Source organism: Dromaius novaehollandiae, chromosome 1, assembly GCF_036370855.1.
Source record: "Dromaius novaehollandiae isolate bDroNov1 chromosome 1, bDroNov1.hap1, whole genome shotgun sequence".
In the NCBI taxonomy this organism is placed as follows: domain Eukaryota; kingdom Metazoa; phylum Chordata; class Aves; order Casuariiformes; family Dromaiidae; genus Dromaius; species Dromaius novaehollandiae.
Genome location: NC_088098.1, coordinates 77,689,256 through 77,714,165, shown reverse-complemented (window position 1 = coordinate 77,714,165; position 24,910 = coordinate 77,689,256). Strand labels below are relative to the sequence as shown.

Here is a 24,910-nt window from a genome sequence, read left to right as displayed (position 1 = left end):
ATCCAAGACTTCACACCTCCAAGAGGAGGTTGTGAATCCAACCTCACTCTGGAGGTAGAAATACTTAATGCTTGGTATGACTACAACAGACAGCTCTTTATTCCCTAAGCCCATCCAACAGGCAATCAGGCATGTAAATTAGTCTTTCGTAGGAGTGAGCTGGGTGTCTAAGAAACTATCAGCTGTCTAAGGACAATTCCTACCTCTGCAGATGTCAAAGAGCCTCCTAGGGCTTGGTGCCTCCCAGGATGCTGGAGCTCTTATCTTCCTCAGGTGAAATGGGCACTGTGTGCCAGCACAAGCCCCAGCTCACCGTCACCACAGGATTCACTTATCACAAGGATTTGGCAGCTCAGGCACTCCTAAGTTTTAAGTCAAACGCACCATCACCATGTTCCTTCCAATTCGCCGTTGGTTTCCAGTTGCACAGAGCTTGTAGCAGGTGTACATTGGCCATTTAAAGACCACAGCTGGATGGCTATGTATAGATCTAGGAGGTTATAAATCAGATGAGCCTTCTTTGCCTCAGATATGTCCCAGGCTTTTCCAAAACTCCACTACAACACATTTACACTTCGTGAATCTGGGATTTGGGGAATAGCAGGGATTCCAATGTGAAGGTTCTTCACTAACTGCCTTCTATGACAGCATTTTCTATGATAGATCTAGAGCTCTCACTAGCCTCTTCCTGTGGCCAGTCAGCAAAAATGTAGATCCCTTCACTTTCTCACATAGCCTTTGGTCATACTGGAAATATATATTTTTTATTCTGAATACAGTTGCCTTGAATTTGTCTTTCCATTGACTTCATTTGCCTTTGAATCTGGCCCTGAATGCAGCTTGGAAGCATATGCAGTGACAGCATGACTGAAGGAAACACCCCTGCTTGTCTGAACATCTGCTAGATGTGAGCAAAAAAACAGAGAAAGTTCAGATTACCCCTCTTAAAAATATGACAGATATGAGTAAGAGGTACCACTCATGAGACACCTCTGTGGAGCAAACATTTTGGAATAATATTCCAGGCAACAACTACAGAGGCTCTAACAACAGATCGACCAGCCATTTATTACATTTCAAACAAAGTGACTCAAAGGAAAATGTTCCAAACAGGCACCACTAGGCATTTGACTCAGCCCAAGCAATCCTTTAACTATTGCTCTGCCACAAAGAACATGTGACTTCTGTAAACCGTGTCCTGGTAGCCATTTTTGAATAAATGGATAGCACATTTAACCATTTTTTTCCTCCAACTTTTTAAAGGGAGAAGCCATTGCAGGATGCTGCTGTTTCCTCCCAGTGCATAATACCAGGTTCAAATAATTGTTTAGATCATTGCAAACATTTTCTCCTCCTTAAATAACATTAGCTTTTTGGACAAGCTGAAGGCCTAAAAGCTGGTTTTAATTTAAACATAAATAATATCCTGAGTGACTGCTTGATTGTTCTAAAAATAGATTGTTTTCCATCTTAAATATTTTGGTGCTCTTAAGCAAAATTGGTGTTGGCAGGGGGCAGGATGTCCAGGTCTGTTTCAGGCTGGGGGTGCCTCAGACCTGTGGCATGCTGACTCTAGAGAGGTTGGTCATGTCTGAGATACCAGTATTTTATCTAGAAGTGTATTTATGACACTTTAGTATCAGCATGGCCATTCAGAATGTGATTCAGAAATTACAACGGGAAATCACACACTGTTAAGAGTAAACATTCATGAGCGATCCTCAGTTACGGCAAGTTCAGCAGCAGAGACTGTGGTCAGTGCAGTTACTGAAAGTTTCCAAAAAAACCCCAAGAAAACAAGTTGCTCCAGGAAGAAATTCATACGTTCATGATTTATAACAGTGGGAGTTAGTCCATAAAGCAGGATGAACCCAGTGAACCCACAGTCATCGGCCACCCATGGACTTCGGTGTTGTCTCCAGTGCCTTAGCTCATTTTAAGTGGTCCATAACAATGGGTATGGGCCTCCTTTGTTCTTAAGAGTGTGCAATGGTCAGAAACTTCTATTGGCTTAAAGGCTGCTGATGAATTTCAATGCAAGTAAGCATTAACAGGGAAAAGTATAGGGATCCTATTTACTGCCTGCTGGCAGCAGACAGGTAGAAAAAAAAATACCCCTCCAAAATCAATGTTTGCTTTATGGAGAGGGCCTCCTTAGGTGTACACTGGAAACAATTCTGTCTGTCTTCCACCACAGTTAAGTCACCCTACAGTTAGGTGTGCCAGCCAGTAGTAGCCAGCAGTCCAGAATCAACAGGTTTCTGCTGTTGAGCAGTACCAGACCATATGGCCAAAAACAGATGGAAAATATTATATGTGACACAGCACCTGATGAATGATGATAGTGAACAAAAAGTATAGCAGGGACCAGTGGACATCTTGGCTCCTTTTCACCCTACTTGTGACATGATGTAGCAGTCGGCACCACTAATGTGAGAAATATTTTCAGCAGCAAAGCTCCTCCCATCTAGCACAAGCCAGCCCTCTTCTAGCTCCTTCTCATCACTTAATCTCAGTCCAAAGGAGGTCACATCAGGAGCCTGCTTCTTCAGTCACTGGCACCTTGTAGAATCATTTGATCCTGGGAAAAGTAGCTAGAAAACACATCTGTTGAGAACTGTCAATTCATTTCCTTTGATAGGAGCAACTTTAACCCTACTGTTCAAAATCATGGCTGGTCATCCAGTGCACAAAGCAATGAGAAAAAAGTGCAGCCACTGAAAGCACCTTGAAAGCAGGGCCCATGAACTTTGGCAGCTTTCTGACTATCCTTTCTACATATAGTTCTCTGTGCCTTGATTTCTGCACGTGAATTTTTCACTATGAGGGGCTCCCCAGTCCAGAAACTTGATGTTACTAAGTCACTTGTCCTGACATTCTGATTTAAAACTAAAGTCATTCCCCTTCTCTTCATCATTTCATGTAAAATAATGGTAACTCAAGTCTTACATGCTCATTCTCATGGGTACTAGATGCCAATGGAAAGGCTTTATTAAAGCCCTTGCTACAGTGTTCCAGTTTTCCCTATTAGGTCAGTGGAGTGACACTTTCAGAACCATGAACTCTGTTGTATCACAGTCACCACTTGACTTTCCAATCAGCAGACAGAAAATGTTTCTCAAAGAGGCTTCTGTAACAAAGCATTTCAGACAAGCATAGCAATCTCCGTGGCTAGCAGAATGCTATGAACTGGCAAAGTGCCTGAGAACCAAACAGTTTGACGACGTAAGAGATGGTATGTTCTCTGCTACAGAGTCTGATGTGACTATGTGCCATTATTAGCCAAATGCATACATGGAAAGAAATATATGATAGCTTTCTATAGAATGTAGCTCATGAAACCATGCAGAACTGGGCAATGAAAGTAAATACCGGTTTTGACTGATGCGATTTTATCAAAAGCAAAAGAAAGTACTAATTTGCTACCTAAAAGCTTTCTGCTAGCATTAGCTTCCCAGTCCTAGAGCCTTCTCTAGAGCTAGTGAATATGTGCACCATGTGAAGTCAATGGGACTGTAGTACAAATCTGTCCTCAGGCAGAGGCAATCGCAGGATCAGGCTAAAAGAGTGAGAAGGAGTTAATGCCAGCAGAGTTCAGTGCAGGAGGCTGGAACGTATATCTCTGAAGTGAGGAACAATCCAAACACTGCAGGTTGCCTTCTAGTAGTATATTCCTCTGCTATACTTGAAAAAAATCGTCCCTTAAAACATACCACCAAAGAAGCAAAAACACACTTGTGGACAGAGATGCTGCATTGATTTAATAGTTACTTCATCTTCTGCTAACTGTGGGCACTGCTCCCACCCTCAGTGTTCTGCAAGAGCTGCTGCTAACAAACAACATGCGCTTCAGGGCCTGACCTCCTGCAGGCTTGCCAGGTCCTCCAGGGTTGCATTTACACACTTGGCACATACTTCAATGAGGCACACTGGAGCAGGCAGCTAAGGTAGTGTTTTTGCTCCTGAAAAACAACAGAAAGGTTTTATTGCAGATCTTATCCTATCACAACCCTTTCTCCCACCCATACTCAAATCTTACTAAAAAGAATCTGCATAGTTATGATAACCATTTTTAGTTGTCATAATTATATCCTGAATAGAGTGTGAAATGTGCTTTTCCACATAATTTACCGTTTTCCTGTGATTCATGAAACCTCTTTTTTGCATGAATAATTGATCACTTCTTGTTTATATATCTCCATGGTACATAGCTCCTAGCAGGCCAAAAAAAAAAAAAAAAAAAGACACAAAGCTGGCATTTAATCATTACATCTACGTAGAACTTAACACCCCCTTCCGCCAAACTCCTTCCTTTTTACCTACCCCCATAAAAAGAAGGTGCAGAATTTTTGACAGTGGAAAAGTTTCCTAAAAAAGATTCTGGCTGTTTTACTTTTTTTTAGCACTCATTAGCAAATTATTTTGCTTCATGCTTGTTTTGTGCTTCACATTTTCCAGAAAATAAACAAAAAGTCCCTTATGAATGAACTGAGATGACAGAGAAGGAGAATGTTTTGGGCACACTGTTGTTGGGAATGGCAACTTTCCAAATACAAATTTGTTCATTTCTCGAGGGAGATAGTCACAATTCTGCTTATCAATAGTCACCTGAATTAGAAAGCACATCAGTTCGTTCTCAGAATACTGTTCCAGCCTTGAAACACTTTAGGGATCATCAAGGGGCACATTATATACTTTTTGCAGTCAAGTAAACTGAGGCACAAATTAATTTGTTTACAATGACTACTTACTGAGTCACTACTCAACTCACTTTGACTCTTTGATATGCAGAGCTTCTCTTCTGCCTTCAGCTACAGCTTCCCAAAGAGATTGCATGATTAGCTCAATCTGACATCTACCACAAATGAATGTGTATCTCTGTATGTGCATGTTTATCTAACACTTCCTGCCTTTAAAGCTGAGGGATGACCTTGTGAAGTATTTTGACAGTAGATGAAAAAAAAAAAAATCAAACAAACAATTTTATTTATGCTTGAGAGCATTGTACCGTGGCAATCCAAGAAAATGTCAGAAAACAGAAGTTAGCAGGAACACTTAAGAACATCAGAAAAAACATCTTGGCTTAATACCAGCTATCAATCTCGTCCAGTAGGCTGTCTCCAGCAGTGGCCAGAACCAATACAAAAACTGAATGCAACAGAAGAAGAAGAAGAAAAAAGTTTGTTATAGGGAATACACAAGGACATTAATCTCCTTTTTACCACAAACCCCAAGCAACATCAGGTTTTAAGACTGGGAAAAACAGCTGAGTGTTTTTTACCTCATTTAGACATGAGTCAAAACCAAAGCCTCAAAATCTGATCTTATTAAAAAAAAAAAAAAAAAAAGGAGGGTGAGCTGTGAGGTTTTTGTTTTTCTTTTTTTTGGCAATGAGGTAGAGACAGGAGGGAGTGAAACTTTGGCAAGTGGTAGGGATTAGGACAGTGGAAGGAGAGAAAAGACAAAGGAGAGAGAAAAACAGCTGCTTGGAGTCTAATCTTCTGATTCAAACACACCTTAGCAGCACTGGTTGGAAAGCAGGCTCAAAAGCAGAAAGAAATTTTGGGCCCCAATCAAGATTACAGAAATATCTCAATCTTTGCTGGGCCATAATCTAATGAGAAGGCTTGTGAGAATTTGATATTCCCAAACTAGAACCTTAAAACTGATTTGGACCAGAACTACAGTTGGTTTGAAAATGTTTTACTTCTTCCTGTGGAAAAAAAGCCCCAAAAATGGAAAAAAGATTCAGCCAAACCCAAAGTGCCCGGACTCATTACAAGCTCAGGAAATCAACTCTATTTAAATCTTTTTCAGCACCACTGTCCAACTTTAATAGTGTGCGTGTGGAAGCAACTGTTACACAGAAGTTCACCCTCTCCTCCTGGTTTCTCCCTCTCCCACTCCCACTCTAACCCCATATTTCTGTCTCTAAATGGTCACTATGTGCATTTTTCTTTCTGATTAGTCTTCTCCAGACTTTTTCTCACTAAACACTGCTTTTTTTTTTTTTTTTTTTGCATCGCTCACCTCACTGCCTCTGTCTGTGATCCTCATTATCTCACCCTTGCAGTGTGGTGTTTCGTTCAGTCCTGACTTCCGTGACTTCTCTGGTGTTGGCTCCGAATGTTATTGGTTCCTCTTTTCTTGGCTGCCTCACTCTCCCCCCTTACTCTGTCTTCCCCTCTTCTCTAGTCTTCTAACGCTTGGGATGCCAAAATTGTTTTTATGACATCAGCATCTGAGTGCTAGATGAGTTCACCCAGCTTTCTGCCACAAGCTTATCTTATGCTGCTGGGACTCCCCTAAGCAAGCGTACCCTTAGGAAGGCAGGCCTGCTCCATCCCATGTCCATTCTTTCCTCACCACTACCTCTGAACACCAGTTTCTTTCTCTAGGCTATTTTATTTCTCTTTCCCTGCCCTGACCCATTCTTATGCTTCTAGCTCTTGCTGACAATCACCAAGCCGTGAGATGAGGAAAGACCCCTGGGAGACTCGCACTGATTTTCTGGTCCCATTGACATGACTGGAGTGGGTATCCACTTAGACAAGTTCTATTACCGGAGGTCCAATTTCAGTGCTGAATACTCTCTACCTTTTTTGTTTGCATTTACTATTATTATAAAATCCTCAGCTCCAGCATTCGGCAGTTTACCTTGTTTCTGAATCACCAGCATTAGGTGCATCCTCTGCTGCATGGATTTACTGATCTATTTCTCTGCATGTTGTCAGAACAATACACTTGCAAAGTACTACGTGGGAGGTTGGTCTCTAATGCTGCTGGGCTAGTTGCTCCACCCTCTTTCTGTTCTCTGCAATGCTGCAATGCTACTTCCTTCGGGAACCACATGGCAGGAGACCTGGCAAATCAAATGACATTTTCTAATGTATTCAGTTATTAATTTGCAATGTCTTACATGTCAAACATCATAGGTTTGGAAAAAGCATCTCCATACTTAATAAATAAATCAATCCTATTTCAGTATTAAATTGTTTTTTGCTGTACCAAATGAGCACTTCTTACAAGACTGATGGGTTTTTACTTACCTACAGGTTTCGCCATTTCCATGCAGAGAAACCAGCTGACTCTTGTTTCTCTTTATCTGTACAATGAGGTCCTGTTATTTTCTATTAGTTTTCCAGTGAGTGATGGGAAAGACATTGTATACAGCATGCTCTGAAATGCCATTCTGAAGGGCCAAAGTCCATTAGATTGTCTTTTCTTTCATGAACATCTATGAGGACCTAAAATGCTTCTAATATTTCTATATCTACAGTGAACCTCTGACTAGCCATCTTTATTTATTTTTATGTTTTTATTTTTAATCTTAGTTTAGATATAGCCACAGGTTAATTAATAGGGAAAAGAATTGCTTTCTTTCCCTATTGGTACCAAAGTCTCCCTAATTATTAGCAATCACATGTTAAATAAATCTGCCAACATTAAAATCAACAGGTGCTGCAAATATATGTTTTGATCATATCAGCTCTGCACATTTTGATTGTGTTTTACTGTGAACTACAATGAGGTAAGACTTGGGCTTTCTATTGTGAAAAAAATTTCCTGTAAACAGGATGATCAGGAGAATTTTGACACATTGAGCACAGTTGTTAGTTTACACATATCTGCCTTATCTGTATCCAAACTGCCTAGCAGCCTGTCACTTTGGTATGTAATAAGCCAAATAATGTGAGGTGATTAATCTAGGAGCTGCATGATTTTATTCACATTTGTGGCAGACTGTGAACAATAACTAGTGAGGACTTTATACTTATACACAGAAGCTACTGCTCCAGTAACTGCACCAATACTACAGAGGCATCAGGAGCAGTCTACCAATTGATACTGCATTGGGATTTACAGTTCTTTTACACAAAATTAAGTCCATTTCCTAGTGTATCCTGCAGTGGTGACTTCTGTGCGAGGAAGGAGGCAGATTCCTTTCCACTTAAATAATGTCAAAACAAAAATGCTTGTCAAGAGATTAAAAGTTAGATGACATAGGAAGACCTGACAGAATGTCATGATGCTTTCTTTTTCTTATTAGTGAGAATCAGAAGAATGTAAGATCACCAGTCACCCAGTATAAACCAGCGTTACTCTAAAGCCTGCCTAAGATCTAACCTCAAACCTTCAACTTGGGGGGCGGGTGAAGTTATGACCATACTGAAGTTACGAGCGGAACTGGAGAAGTAGGGTTGAAATATGACACCCTCCTTCAGGTGAACTATTGATCTATCCAAGACAGGGCTGCTCTGCTAATGACTTTATCACAGGTTTTACAGTATTTGATGTTTTTCTTAAAGTCTCACCTCCTGGGATCCTGCGAGTTTTAGCTCTCATAAAGGAGAAAAAAGGGTTTCTGGCACTTGCTATTACAGAGAAAAGATCAGAAATAAGAATGTTAAAGGTTTCAAAACTCTAAGGCAAATAGTGTAATCATTTCTTATTAAAAATGGCTAAAAAACCACTTTATGACTTTTAAAAAAATCTCAGGATCTTGGAAGACTTGACCATAATGTCTGAATATTTTAAGATTTTAAAGCATTGTCAAGCACCTATGTGTCTGAGCACTAGTTTATTGGCCATTTAACGAGAGGCAAATAAAAGAGTAGGAAGCAGTCAATTCCTAAATCATTTCTAAACATGTCAGGAGAACTGCATGCATGATCTCTGTACCAAAGCTGAGCCTAAAGCTGAATGATATATGATGCCATTGCTGTACGATATTGATATCTACTTTAAAAAAGGCAACTGAGGTTTGGTAGTGATGATAGTAACTAATATTAAGCCCTTTTTCAGGTATACGTGAGTTCCTTGTTAGCATCCTGCTACCTGTTGGTAGTAGCCTGGGAAAAACATGGGATGGGAAAGAACAAAGGGAGAAGGAGAACAGACTTATATAGGATTGCATTATATCTGTCTATGCAAAGGTTTGCAAAGGCCCTTGTTTTGCTTGTTCCTACAGGTGAGGCTGAAACTGACCCCCAAGACTTCCACAAAGAGAGGAGTAAGTCTACTTCATCTCCTTTGAGTGGTTATGTTTGGAGTGTCCTATTTGCTTTTTTAATGGGTTCCTCTGAGTAATTTTGCCTCATCACCAAATTTTAAATGCTAAGTAAGATACAGTAAGATAGACACAATACCTTTCCTTAAACAAAAGCTGAAAGCCTTCCTGTATCAGCAATCTCCTCCTCTACATAGAGGCATACTGGCAGTTTTCACTAATGCAACACTTTTCACTAATGCAACAGAAAATAACATTCAAGATCTTATTGCATAGTCACTTTCCTCTCAATATAATGTTATTGTATCAGAAGAGTATTTAACACAATATACAAGAGGACAGCTATACTAACTCCCAGATTAAAAGACCAGTGCAGTAGCAGAGCATGCCAGGATGCAGAGCTGAGCACAAGATGTCATGTCGCTATAACAGTGTGATAAGGCAATTTCCTCCACAACTCAGAACACATTGTAATCTATGTAAGTAGGGGAGATCTCCCTGAAAACACTAAGAAATTAACAGAATGAGGTCTTCGGAAATGGAAGCACGATGTTCCCAAGTGGACTTCAGGCTGGAAAGCTTTTCAGTGTCTCTCTCTTTATAACGGGTATCTTTCCTTGCTAGAGAGCCCTTTGTAAACATCGTATCACTGATATTCCCTTAAAGCTCCATTGTCAAGAAGGGGAGACAATAGCTAGAAACAATGAATAAAATCCTGATCTCACTCAAAATACTCTTTGAAATAAAGAAGAGCAAAATTCCACCCTAAAGCCACAAAGCAAATGCTTCCTGCTAGCATTTGGGGATGGAGAAAGAAGCCTGGGACCTTGCCTGGGGGCTAGCTTGTCCAGATCAGGGAAAGCAGGGAACCCCAAAATAGAGGGGTACATTGATACCAGGAGAGTGGTGCACATATAATGCCTTTTTTACTTTCTGCCCTGAGTTTTTGCTGCATGAGATGGTCGTGTTCACGTCAGTAACAATTCTGTTTGTGACTCACGAGCCAGAATAAAACCAAACTCACTCTGTCCAAGCTCTGCTGGCTCTGAAGGATTAACTGCAGGAGTAAAATCCAGTAACAAAATTCTTTGACCTGCAAGTCAGCAGAGAACACATCTGTTTTGGTTAGTTTTAGGATGCTGTTATATAAATACATAATTTTCAGAGCACCACAACACTATAAAAAACATTATTGATCAACAATTTTCTTAATTAATAAAAGCAAACAACTTCCTTGGCACATGGATTTTGTCTTCTTTAAAGGTAACCAACATCTGTTTCACTGAGCTCAACAATAAAAAGTCTAGAAAGTGTGAATTAGTTCTCACTGTAATGTACAAAATCTATTTTAAAGTTGTTAATTGACATTTCTGAGCTTTGTGCTGGAGGCAGCTGTAATGAAATCATTCATGACGCTGACAGTATACAAGGCACATAAAACACTTCAATCCACTTTCCAGCTTAACTTATTGAAGTTGAACCTACAAGAAAAAAAATTAAATATATTTTTTTCATTTAAAATATGATTAAACATATCATTGATAAGCCAAGGGACATGCAAACTACTGTGCTACGTCTGCTCTATGAAAAGTAACATGCACTTCCAGATGCTTACACACGATAGTAGGTATTAACATTTGGCCCTAATGTATAACAAACTAACCAACCATTCAGTTGGGTTCCTCTTAAGTGGAAGATGACCTCATCATCCCCTCCTTCAACTCACTTACTCTTTTAGAGTGCCTGAGAATTTACTGAAGAAAAATTGTCTTGCAAATTGTACATATATACATTGTAACTGATATTTATATTACATATTCATACAATTGAGTGCAATTTAATATTCATCCTGCTTGCACTTATTTGTCTTCTTCTGAATATTCATGTCACTCCTGAATTGCCTAGTTACCAGTCTTTTATAGACTTTTCCCCCTACTCTCTTGAGCTTATGGGAATTTTTTATTCAAATTTCAGTAATATGTTCAAATGAAAAATTATTTCGTCCAAGACTTAAAGACATTTCTTATTCCCAAGAAGGCAGATAGATGATATATAATCTTCCAACACAACATCTAGACCTCTGTATTTTTTTTTTTTTTTTGGCAGACATTTGAAGACTTCTTTGTCATGTACATAGTATTTTTTTAATATTAGTGTAATTATCAAACAAGAATATCCTTATCATCATGATACAGTAGTATCCCCAGCAAACACCATTCCTCCAGAGACACTCTCAACACATTCTATCCAGGATGTGGAGGAATCTCACTTCCAGACATGCGTCAGACTAACGTATTTGGGTCTCAACATGTCAGCCTTGTAATGCTTTTAAGCTTCTTTACAAAGTATAAATACTGTTTTCCTTTTTTTTTTTTTTTTTTTTTTTTTTTTACATTTTTGAAAGTGGTTTTGAAGGACAGGTCCTCCTCTAGCATGGTCTCTTTGTGAGAACTGAGACCTCATGGCTAAATTGTCCAGGTCCTGACCCCAACACCATTAAGCCTGAGAAGTGCTAAAGGACATGCTTTTCTAGACCATCAACCTTTTGGGCACACTGGCTCCCATCCTGGCTCACACAGCCTCTGAGGATTGTGTGGCAACTGAAACAGAGCAGGAAATACTTTTTTTTTTAATTTTTACTTATTTTGCTGATTATATCTGAGAAGTTTGTAGGTTCAGGTGAGTACTTTCTAAAGGGTCTAGAACCTAATTTCTGCATATTACTTCTCATCTAAACCTGTCATCCTTCTGTTGTGTGAAACCATCTCTTTTCTTTCTCTTAATATACAACAGATAAAATAATATTCACAGCATAAAAGCATACTTATCTCTTCTTCTTCACCAAGTCCATCTCAGTTCATAAACCACAGTACTATAATTTTCTTTTTTCTGCATGTAGAGAACTTCTCTTCCTTCAAATACCCTTTCCCTCAGTAGCAACAGTGTGGAGAAAACAAATTCCACTTAGTTGACAATTGCTCCTTTTCTACACCGCCACCTATAGGTGGTGATCATCATGATCGTAAGGATTTAGAAGGACACTTCCCTTTGCCCTAGGGCATGGAACATGAGACAAATACGGAAAAAAAGTTATGAACCGTAAAGACACAAGAGTTTGAAAACTGTACATGGGCAGATTTCTGAAATAATCATGCTTTCCAATGTTGATGTCACCATTTCAAACAGACTAAATGCAGCACTGCCATCTTCAGACACAGCACCCACTGAAAGCCTTGGGTGATGACACTCTAGGACAGATTTTGTCCTGTTCTATCTAATAATCCATAAAATAGCAATATGCTTTCATTTATATGATCTTTTGACCCTGACTGATTTTTTTAAGAATCATCCTAGTTAAACTGAGATTTTTATCAAAAGACATCTAAGTGTAAACTTCACAGATGGATCATATTTGCAGGAGATACAGTATTTGGGAATTTCCTCATTTTCTTTGTCAACTAAAACTAATAATCAAAGGGATATATAACAAATACTAGCATCTTACATTTACTTTCATGTTTTCCACTACTGTCAAGTCTGATGCTAAGATGAAGTAATTTGTACCTTTGTGATAGTGACTTCACTGACATATCTAAATATGTTTTTTCCAGGCTTTTCAACAGGGGATACTATAGAGATGCTATCAGTTCTGATGTATTGATGGAGAAGCAACTTATTTCAGCAAGAATATCAAAATACATATTTCTTAGCAGTAGTGCAGTAATATTGAGACACAGATATAACCTCATCAAGGTTTCAGCCAGCAGCTCTTTCCCATCTCCATGAATGGAACAAACGCAGTATTTTCTTAAAAAAAAAAAAAAAAAAAAAAAAAAAAAAAAATCTGCTCTTGAAAGAACTTCAAACCAACCCGGTTTCTGGGCATATTTCTGGACCCACACAAAGCTGTGTATGTTATATTCATTGCAGATGCAGTTGCAAAATACGTGAGGAAGGATGAAATCTTGAGCTGGAAATAACCAACAGCAGAATTCTTGCTAACTTCCTGGGAGCCAGAATTGCACAATCACTGTTGAAATACATAATCTATGTTCACAATAAAAGAGCAGGATGCTTAAATGATGGAATTTGTAAAATTATTGCCACAAAAATAGAGACTGGCCATGTATCATGGTGACTGGCCATCATTTAGAAAATTTATATACAAAGATAGGTTTGAAGTCTTAACTGATGCCCTAATTTGGTAGTAGTAAAAGAACTTGCAAAGTATCTTGCGGAGTATCTTATAAAGTTCACTCAGCAAAAACAATTCTGTTTCTCCTTTGGCTAAAGTCTAAAAGGCCTTCTACCATTATACTATACAGGGGATCAGTTAAGAACAGTTTCTTTTTAGAGTCAGAGAGGTGCAAATTCCTTTCACATGTGTGAGAAGAACACAAAATATCTGAATAACTTGAAGAAAGAGAATGAATCTCAATGACTTGCAATCTGATGGTGATCTACATTTATTGCAACAGATTTATGATCAAATCTGAAAAGAAATATGAGATAACCCATGGCATTTCATTGATAATTGTATTTTTAGGAAATGTGTATTAACAAACGTCCCATTTTTTACTAGGGTTAGCTGTCATACTGTTTAAAAATGCCATCAGAAAAAAGTGGAACAGCCTGAGTGTTTATTCAATAATCCTTTCTTTATGTATCATATTACTCATGCCAGACAATGGAAAACATCTAAAAAATGCTGGTTTTATAAGCCTGAAATGTGAAGAATTATAGGCAATATAAACAAATGTGAATCTCTGATGCCTATTAAAATAGTTATAATTACACAGAGAGTATGTAAGACATGGATGCAATACCAATACCATATCTATCACAGGAAATGATTGTCCTGAAAGGTGATGCAGCAAGTTTAAAATACACGCTCTACAGTAAACAAGATCAAAAGAAAAAAAAAAAGAAAAATTTTTTTTGGCTTGCCAAATACCACACTATCATCGGCATCTACACTTGACTGTCACCACTTTCAGGACATTATGGTAGGTCTTTATAAAGAAGTAATGCTAGCAATGCTTCCCACAGAAATGTAATCATAATAACCTACCACGTGTATCTGTGGCAAATGGCATAAAGCAAGACTGACCTTTTGCTCCACATACAAGGGAGCTTGATGAGGGCATTTTTAGCTACTGCATCATTGTAGCAAGTGAACTGCTTAGGTAATGTCTATAATAAGAAGTCACCACACCTCAGTCCTCTCCTTTTGCTAATGAAACATATGCCTGCAAAGGCAGTTACAGACCTTGAGCCAAACAGAGTGCAACTCTGCTGATTTCCTCATGAAGTTAAGCTGATTTGGGTGAAATGTGGCCCTGAACTGCTATTCAGCAACAATTACATCAGTTTAACGTAGGCTTAAAAAAATATAAAAATCTGTTCTTAAGCTCTATTAACAGGCCATTGATTCCTGAAGCCTTGGAACAATATTACTGGATAGATCCCAGAAAAGACATTTGTTTAGCCTGCTCCTGAAAGCACATGGAATAGTTAGGGCTTAAATTACACCCAGGTAAAAAGTGTTTCCTGGATCAGTATTTCATTAGCACATTTATAATCTACTGCTGAAAAAGGAATGCCACAGGCGTTATAAAATCTTTCTAGACAATATTCAGAACTACCATGTAAAAATTCTTACAGCAATCTTGTGTACTAGTTAATTGCTGCTGCAACAAAGCCTGCAGTACCTAAAGTTCTCAACGCAGACTATGTGTTTCAGGTAGCTTAGTGTGGGCTGCAATGCAGCTGATGAAGCAGGGACATACAAATGTGAAGTCAGACCATGCCGAGCTCTGTGCTTTAACATTTACCCATCTGGCATCAAGAAAGCTACCTAGCTGGAATCTAGATTGACTATAGGTATAAAATGTACTTTCAGAGACCATTTTACATTTGCGCTAAGTCCATTTGATACTGTACTGACATTGTACAGCATCTGAAAGTGAGTATAAATTATATCTGTGTCCACTTTATGAACAATTTATCATCAGTGGCTATATCCTGTTGGGAAAAAACATGAAATTATCAAAGACTCCTTCCAAGGGGAGAGGACAAATCTGCAGCTCAAATATTTGGCCTAAAAAATAAAGAGTGGAGGAGAAGGGTTTAGAGAGCTAAAAGGGAGTTTCAGTGTGAACAAGAATTAGGCCCTTTCAGGTCATGTCCACATGGATAATTACAGTCAGTCAGGAATTAATATTGCCATTTACCAAGCAAGCTGGACATGAGGCAACTTTTGAGCAGAAACCAATGTAAAGATGCACAAAAATCTCAAAACACTAATGTGACCTCAGCCTCTGGAATGACTACTGCATTTTCTCTGTTTGGCCTTCCTATGATATAGGGAAGGAATTTAATGCTTTGTTAATAAAAATGGTATTTATCAATGACATTCCTAGAGCAAAATAAATATTCAAATATTCCCTCACTGATCTCAATTCTGGACAGTGTATAGAAAGTGTGTGGCAAATGATTTCCTCTTTGTTAAAAACTTCTACATACATAGGCTTAGGGCTAACCTAGAATTTTGTAGTGGAAGCAACTAGGGAGCCAACAGAAACATATGGAAATATAACACAAATTCATAAGACTGTATGATACCATGGCATTCAGTATTAACATATCAAATTATTAGTTACAAATCCCACTGTTCTGTTCTTCTCTGCTCTAGATCATCAAATAAAACTGTTAAAATGGAACAGGCCTGACACTAATAGCAATGAAAGACACCATTATATATAGCAGTTCTATTGTCACCCCAGTCTTCTAACTAGGTTTTAATACACACAACTGTTTGTTTAAAACACATCTTTGCATAACAAGAATTATGGCTTATTTTTAATTTAAAGTATAGAATCATATACACACACACACACACACACACACACACACACACATATATATATATGCATGCATAAGTTTTGGTGATGTTCTAGGCTGCAGATTCCCTAGCTTGAAAATTTCTGTTCTTGCATTTGTCACTTATAAGGGTCAGTTCAATGGGCAATGATTTTCTTGTTTCTCCTATTAAATATCACTCTTGCCAAAATTATTTTCTACAATCACGGTTATTAAAGATACTGATACTTGAACATATTATAAAAAGGAAAAATTCTACCAAGATGGCAGCCATGCCTCAAAGAGGCAGAAAAAGTTCTACCAGTAGGTCTTGAACATACTACTTCTCTTATATGTCATTCTTCAGTCTGTCAGGAGAGAAGAGAGAGAGAGAGAAAAAAAAAGAATTCTAGTGTCACTAGACATTACTCTAGTGCTAGATTGGGTTTTGCAAACCCTTCCCTGCCTTCCTCCCTCCCAAAACTCCACAGCCTGTATTGTTCTGTAGTTATGCAGAAATAATGTAAAATAAAACTAAGCTCTAAAGCTTTGGGTGGGATGTAGAGAAGATGGAGATTATTGCATACTGAAAAGCTTGCATACTGGATAGCTTTTTCTGCTGGATAACAAAATTTCTTCTCTGAGACTTGGGGTTTTGAATACAATCCAGGTTCTGAATCTGATTTTTCTATGACTGTGGTCTAATTCTGTTTTATTAGTTGTCACCACTTTAAGTAGCAGACACTAAATCAGCAGTTTTGCTCAGAGTGTAGAGAGAAAGATTAAGGGACTAAATCTGTCAAAGGTAAAAAGGAAAAACAAAACAAAACAAAACAAAACACCCCTTACAGCTCTCTGTGATAATCACCATATTCAAGAGTTGACATTAAACAACACATAATGCTAATGGGAAAGATAAACAGTAGTTGTCAGTGAAATCTTATTGACACCCATCAAAAACTTCTGTTAACAAGTGCTTTTGCATATTACTGCAACTCAGAATATAAAACTCTTCAGTACAAAAATGCTGGTAATGCATTAGGGCTCTGGATTTTGATGGGGAACACTTTGCAGTCTATCATAGAAAGGAATACTATTCCACATATGACCCTAGAAAAGAAATACCAGAAGGCTGAAGTCCATCTAGGAATCTATTCATATCACACCTCCACATTTAAACATAGATTGTGAGACAGCACTATACAATCAACTTTATTTTGCACTAACTCTGCTTCCCTGCTTGAGTAATGTGTAGATCAGCACCATCCTAGCTGCAGTTGACAAAGACATGAATTACACTTGCTTGGGACCAATAAACAAATAGAAGACTGCAATCTGCTGGCCAGGACCTGGAGATGAAAACTACTCAAATTCTCCATAACCACATAGCCCTGAAACAAAGCAAGACTTACATACCAAAACTGAGTAACAAAGGGGGACAGACGTTCAAAACTAAGAGAATCAGAACTATCGAGACTGTATCCTTTGCCTATTCTCTCCAGGTAAAAAACATCATTTGGTCAGCTAGAAGTAATGGAAAGTAATCAGTCAATCAAGATATGTATAAAAAAGGAGACTGATTTTTCATTCATTAGTAGAGAAAGGTCATCATACAGTAAAACCTGCATTATTTACTTCTTCAGTGAGCCTTTGCAGTCATACAGAAGATAACAATATTGGTTTTGACTACAAAAATGAAGCACGGAAAAAGAAGGTTTAAATAATACCTAAACACCCTGTAATACATATTTCACATGGCAAAATACATATGCACCATTTGGAATTTCTTTATTAACATAAGAAAGCCCATTATGCATGAAAAGTAACCCTGATGTAAAAAAATCCCAACACTAAATACCAAGTGCAAAGTGTATCTTCACTATAAAATGCCGATGAGTCCCAACTGAATCACAAGCCCACTACGAGAGATATCATTCTCAATTTATTTACATTCATAAGTATGAATAATATTTTTATTTTCCTTTATTTCATTCAGAACTCCTCTAAATTAAAACTCCAAATCCACAATCAGTAGACAGTAGGCACACTGCCATTAGCAAGACTGGATAGACCCAATGATCCAAAGCCCAATACAGTCAGTGGGGAGTATTTTCTACTTTCTTCAGTAGGTTTAGAAAGGGCATCTGAGGTCAGCATCCTGCACTCATCCTGTCAGAAATTCCACTGAGGCAGTGCAGTATCAGTCTCCACATAATTACGTGCACTTTTTTCCTGAAACTGAGGTCAGTCACAATCCCACTTTCACGAGAAAAAGACTTTTGGAATCAGACTAGCTTCAGGAAAAAAAAAAAAAAAAAGAGAGAGAAAAAGAAATAAAGTATAAACTATACATTAGTTATTACAACACAAGACTTCTCAAATGCTTTGCACTACTGTAAAAAGATGTAGTGTTTAGTTTTTAAACTTTTCTATTTCTAGAGCTGGAGCTCTTTTTAAATGATTAAGGAAATGCCTGTCAACACCCTTAAAATTCAGTACTGATCTTCTGTTACACATCCAAAGTAACAGAAGGTAATAAGCTCTTCAGGCTCACTTGGGGCAATGCACTTGGGCATATACTTTGGAAATAAAAATAGACTTGCATGAATATTTAATTAAGTCTTTTTCTCTATTTTAAAAAAATATCAAAACCATTAATAAATTACCCAGACACATGATACCACTGTTTAAGCAGTCACAACAGGGAAATGTTTTCATTATTGCTGCAGTTACCTAGCATATCAATCATGGGCTACTAGAATATACAAAGAAACCACAATCATAAATAAAAACAGATGTGTTTTCTCTAGTGATTTTCTTATTCCTTATTTTCCAATCTGATAATAGTAGTCAGAAATAAAAAAAAAAAAAAATCAAAGAACAACATCCACAAATATTTCTATCATCCATAGCTTCAGATCAATCTTGAACCAATGGTAAAATCGCAAATGATTAGAAAAGACAACATTTGTCATTTGCTACATTGAGATTTGCAGCTCCACAAATCACACTGTATCGGTGTACTCAGAATGTCACTCTCTCTTTTCTTCAGTAGTGATCATCTCTTCTTTTAATAAAGTGCTTAATTGTTTCTGTGCACATGAGAGGAAAAGTTCCAAACTAGACAGATTTCTCTGACGGACAGCTTGATCAAGCTGTTGAAACAGAAAAGGAAAGAAAGATCAGTTTTAAGAAAACCTGAAAATAAATGCCAGAATTTGTCAGCGACAATTCAAACACTCAACCAAAAATCCCAAATAGCTTACATGCATGCAATTTAGCAACAATTTTTTACCTAAGTATTCCAGTTTCTCAAAGATAAAACACATGTAAGTCTAAAAATAATTTTTCAATACCTGCCAAATTCCATGAAAGTGTGGTGACAAGAAATTTGAAAAAATTGGCAACACGCTTCACACTTTACATAATAGACAGTAGGTGCAAAGAATTAAGCCAGTGTGGTTCTTGTTCATGCTCCTTTGACCGGTTAGCCTAAGCACATGTTCTGCACATGGCTCTCAGTAAAAGGGATAGGACTTTTAACCGTTTCTAATAGAACATCATTTTCCTGACAAACTACTAGTAGGGAGAGGGAGATTACAATGTGCAATAAAACCACAACTCTGTCAACTCCATTCTATTTGATATCCAGCAAAATAATGAGTTTTAGTTCCCAGGTTCACCTTTGAGGAACAGACAAGGATTTCGAAGACTGTTTTATGAGAAATTTTCCCTCATATGTAGCCAGGTGTTTCTGTCCTTCATAAATTGCCCGAGTTTGTTCCAGGACACAGCAGCTGTTTTATTTTACTTATGAAAATTGTAAGGGCAACGGGTGTACTGGGTGAAATATTATAGGGGTATAGGTGTAAGAACCTGGGACATTGATGATTTCTATGCTGGGGTTGCATTCATTATGGCAATAACAGGTATTTGCTTGCAAGTTTTACACTTAGTGCTCAGGGATAGCCTGACCCATTCCCGGACATTATGGATAACAGTATTTTTTGCTTCTAATAATAAATTTAGCAAGATTGGGGGTGGGTGGATTTGAACTCTAAAAAAAGATACTGCCTTTATTTACAAACCTACCTATGAACAGTTAGCATTCAAAATGAATTCCAAAGCATTAAAATGAATTCCATTATTAGCTTTTTTTTCTTCCAGAAATGCACAAAACCCTACATTCCTGACTGCATTTCCCATCCTCAGCATGAACTAGATGTTCTCTAAAAGTACTTCACTCAGCTGAGAATAACTCAAGCAACATAATTCCGACTGTTAAATTTGAGTGTCCTCATAATAATTCTTATTTTATAAGGATGTATGAAACCCTTAGATGGCATTCATCAATATTAACTGCTTTTACTTCAATGAAAATACAGGAGTTTACTCAACTGAGAATACCTCCTCATATCTTTCACCTAAAGTCTCATGTTGATTTCCTAACCTCACACTTAAAAATGTTTGTTTATTTATTATCAGCTCTAGACAGAATCCAAATACAACATAAACAAGTGACCAAAGGAGGTGGATGGAGGATTAAAATTCTGGGTCCAAGTAAGGTCAAAGGAATTTTTCCAATGGATTCAAAGCAGCAAGAAGTCCAGTAGTAAAAATACACCTTTATAAAGCCTATTCTCTGTAGAATGAAATTTGCATTGAGCTGCATTCGCCTATATGCAAAAATAGCTATATTCAACTGTAAAGAGAATGAGGGGAAAAAGGAGTTAGATTGGCTAGTACTGCCAAAAAAATATTAAGATAAATCATCTGAAAATAAGGGTTGATTTTATATTATAATATTGTTCATGACCACTTCAGTTTCATGGGGGTTATTCTAAACAGCATTCAAAACTCCTGATTTGATCTGAACTATCAGAAATAGGCTCAGGGACCACAAGGTCATTATTTCTCAAAATTCACCATCTTTATCCTCCCAGATAATATAGCAACAAAATTTACTAACTCTGAAGTCATTGAGTACAAGCTTAAACATACAAGCAAAATAAATCTACTTGTAAACAAGAGAATACTAATAAAGCTTTGAGTAAGGATTTTTGAAAAAAGTTCAGCAAGTACAGCAATCTTAACAGCCCATTTGCCCCACTAGATAAATCCTCACAGAATCTGTTAAAATTACAGCTGTTCGCTTCATAAAAGACAATGTTTCTGCTTTAAAATGAACACTATATATGACTATATATTTCAGATTTCAAAGTGTACTTTTAATTTGAATGATAACATGTTTAAATAGGTCCCAAAGGAAAAGTGGTAATATTTTCTGTTTTGTTTCTTCAAACATTTTGTTCTTTCAGTTGTTGGAGTCTCCTATGGTCAGGGAATGTGAACTAAGTACTTGCAGTAAAGGAAATGCATCCCTTTCTTCCCCTCCCCTTCAAAAAAGACAGGAATCAAATGACAGGATTTGTCAGGTTGCATATGAATGACATAAAAATATGGCTTACCAAAAGGTTTTTGAAGGTGCTTAATGCCATAACGTTAGAAAATAAAACATACAGCAGACTCCCTTTCACTTGAATTCTATAGCAAACATCACAACTGAATGATGTTTTGAATATAACTACCCTTTGGTCAGCCAAAAATTCAACCGAACATATAGATAATAAAGATACAGGGCGAGACTGAGAGGTAGAAGTACAAAGCTAATTAGACATAAAAGTTATGCCACTCAAGGAAGTAAGTAATGGAATTTGGAAGAAGCCTAGCTTTGCACCACTTCTGGCAAACTGTAGTGCACCACTGACTAATTAAGGTTTTGAACTCTGTAAATATTAGCAAAACAGCAGTGTGAGGCCATGCGGCCATACAAGACCTATACTGGCAAGCATGTGCAAATGGCCATGGTTTTTGAAAGCATATTACATGCCCCATATATCTAGCCCTCATGGTTTTAAGTATAGCTTTCATCAAAAATTGCTCCTGTGGTATGTTTCAGCATATATAACAGACAGCTCGCCATTCATCAGTTGCCATAAGGCTACAGCAATCATTTGAATGGATATCTTGTTCCATAAGAGATATCAGCTTTTTTCATATTAATATAAAATGCAGTGCAAAGTTGATTATACTTTCCCACCTCTCTTTGAAAATGTATTCATGGTTTAATTACAGCACTATGACTGAACGTACACAGAAACATTTCTATAAAGCTTTGCTTTGATGAACTTTACACTCCTCTAAAATGCAAACTAGGCTTTGGTAGTTTAAATATTTTAGCATTTTCTTTCAACAGTTATGAATGTGTCAATTCCATAACACACACCTATTTTGTAGAAGTCACACAGTCATAAAACTCTCCTTCAGTAATACAGATCTGCTTGTATTCTTTCTTGTTCTGTTGCTTCCTGCAAATTCCCAGCCGTTGTGCAAATTTTTGCATCTCATTGCAGAGCAGCCATTACTGCTCTCTACATAGCCTGATATGTACTTAGTCTACTGATTTACAACAGATTTTCAAACAGATCAAGTAAATTTCAGAAAAGCCTGCACCTGACATACTTAAGTAACACCTGCCAGTAATAAGAAAACACAAGACTTAGAAACAGCAAACTAAGCCCCAAAGAAGCTGTATCTAGAATGGACAGCCTGAAGCAAACAAACAACATAAATACGCCGTTCTTGCAATAGTGTGTATCTTCTGGTTTGAAAGGTGTCTTGCCTCCTTCCTCTCCTCCAGTCCAAATTATAAAGGGCATTTTGCATGGGGAAGCTTGCAGGTGTTTTTGTGCTTGTGACGCATATTTCTCTGGGGAATGGGTAGATAAAGTCAAATTCACATAAATCATCTGTTATGTCTTATGAAAGAACATATGAGACCTATTTCTGTAAAAGTATGTCATCAGATTCTATTGCTTCTGGTAGATGTATCAGTTTGAAAATGGTTTTCTGATTACTGCACATTATATCATTTATGCTCTTAGACTGTTCTTTATTGAGGCACCAAGAGCTTTGGCTAAACTCTCCCTTATCTTTTCTTCCAGGCTTTACTTGCAGCTTCTGTTTTAAAAAGATCAAAATAGCTCTCCATATGTGTGTTCTGTGATATGCTGGTGTTAACCTTCTTTACCAAGACAGCAATCCCAAGCTGTATACCATTAAAATTATTTATTTCATGAAGCAGCAATGTAAATGTTTAATATGTATAGTGATTGGCTGCAGTATGAACAAAAAAGAATTTCTTCAGACTTTGAGAAAGACGTTAACAGTCTAAAGTGAATTAGGTAAACTTTTGGGTAATCTTTGCTGAGCTCAAGTGGTTAGCTGGTAGTCTGTTCATATGGAAAGTTTATCGCTTGTTAAAAGTTTATGTAAATTCAATACCAGAAAAGTTCAGAACTCAGTTGCCCCTTGTCTGCTCAGTTTATGTATAAGCTTTGCTTTAAATAGTATGTTTTAAAATTTTTTCAAGCTACAATAAATGACAAAGCATTGTGTGAAAAGACTTAGCAACTTCACCGAGCAACACAAAATGAGAAACAGTGAAATGATGCTGGCTTTGAAAATGATACATTTAAATGTGTTTAAAAGAACATTCCCTTTAATGGAGTAATTGATTAGGAAAATAGAAACAAATCCTGTGAAGCTTTGTTATGTAATATATTGTTTAATGAAGTGTTATCAACACAGTCAAATGTTTTTGAACAGTGCCTTGATATGGCTGTACTTCTGCTTGCATAATATACCATGAGACGTGAAAATATGTAAGTAAGGCATTTTAAACCTTGTTTTTCTGAACTGTCTTTCCTCTGTATTTTTAGGTCCTGTTCACTTCATGGAATGATCTCATTATTTAAACAAACATAAATGGACATCTGGCAAAATCAAACTGAATGTGACTCATATGCAAATGTGATCACTATGAATAACACATATTAGAAATGGAGCATTCATGCAACCAAACCCAACTGTTCTAATTCTGTAGATACTGAAAAATGTGTTGATCCAGATTTGCAACATTAAAGGGAGATTCTTCTACCTCAGATCATCACTGTTTTTATTATTATTCAATGTTTTTCTACCTCCATGTGAAATCCAGTTCAAAGCTGCCAGTTCTATAGATTGTCTCCTGTTGGCATAGATTAAATCAGCACAAAGTTTTAATGCTCCTGGCATTAAACGTTTTCCTGAACTCTTCATTATTTTAAGATACTAAGTATCTTTTAAAGTTTTTCAACTTTTTTTTTTTTTTTGAAAGAACCAGAGATGTCTTTCTATGTGCTTGTGTTTCACCTACTGAGGAACTGGCTATGTAAGATATCGAAAAGCAGTTCCCAAGAATTTGACTCAAGAAATAAAACTAAAGGCTCAGACATAACAATGCAGAATGCCACCAGGTGACTGTTATCATTCCAGGCTGCTTTATTTTATTTTATGTCATTCCTTTTTCTCATTAAGTGTCATTGAGATTATCCACAGATCAAACTAAACTTAAGAATTATCCTTCTTAGCTCCCAATTTTTCTTAGAATTTATCTTTCAGTTCAAGTTTTCTATAAAATGGAATGAAAACCTACATGGCTGATGTCTCAAGTAGAAAATACTCTGTTTCTTACACAAATAAGTGAGCATACACATCTTAAATATTTTCCCCTTCTAATGTAACTGCCCACATATAAAAGTATTTTCATGGCATGAGCTTTTAGCTTCCTCTATTGACTATTCTCCACCCCTTTGAACATGTCAAATTGCTAAAAGAAAAACTGAGTCAGAGCTCTATAAATAACCATTATATGTTATAATTATATTATCTATTACCAGGAACTAATAAAATATTTTATGGAAAATACAATTTTGGGTTTAGACATGAAGATTAAAGGATGAAATTCTGATCTCACCAAAGTGAAAACATGTTTTTTTTTTTTTATTAATCTCAGTGTAGCCTGAACTTCACTTACAAAAGTGAAGAAATGCAAAGCTAATGTTACACATGGATCCTTCACTTTTCCTTTTACTATAAACATTAAGACTTAATTTTTCCCCCCACACTATTTCTTAGAGAATACCATTTTATACAGCT

At 37.2% G+C, this 24,910-nt stretch overlaps 1 protein-coding gene and 1 long non-coding RNA gene across 9 annotated transcripts in view; one reads left to right on the top strand and one right to left on the bottom strand.

Annotated features, from left to right (window-relative positions):
- Positions 1 to 1,042: 1,042 nt before the first annotated feature.
- CCDC91 (coiled-coil domain containing 91) overlaps positions 1,043 to 24,910 on the bottom strand; it is a 174,738-nt gene continuing 150,870 nt past the window's right edge. For 6 of the 8 annotated variants that reach the window (XM_064517416.1, XM_026102420.2, XM_026102418.2 and 3 more), the window contains one exon: positions 17,801 to 19,026. In XM_064517416.1, the coding sequence (XP_064373486.1) occupies positions 18,904 to 19,026 (123 nt within the window). In that variant the 3' untranslated portion in view covers positions 17,801 to 18,903. Of the gene's footprint in view, positions 6,863 to 17,800; positions 19,027 to 24,910 lie in introns of those variants that run through there. The other 2 variants (XR_010390784.1, XM_064517438.1) reach the window with 2 other exon arrangements.
- Positions 8,930 to 23,876, top strand: LOC135329361 (uncharacterized). The gene is made up of 2 exons (XR_010390786.1): positions 8,930 to 9,013; positions 23,653 to 23,876. It is a non-coding gene; the product is annotated as an uncharacterized LOC135329361 (long non-coding RNA).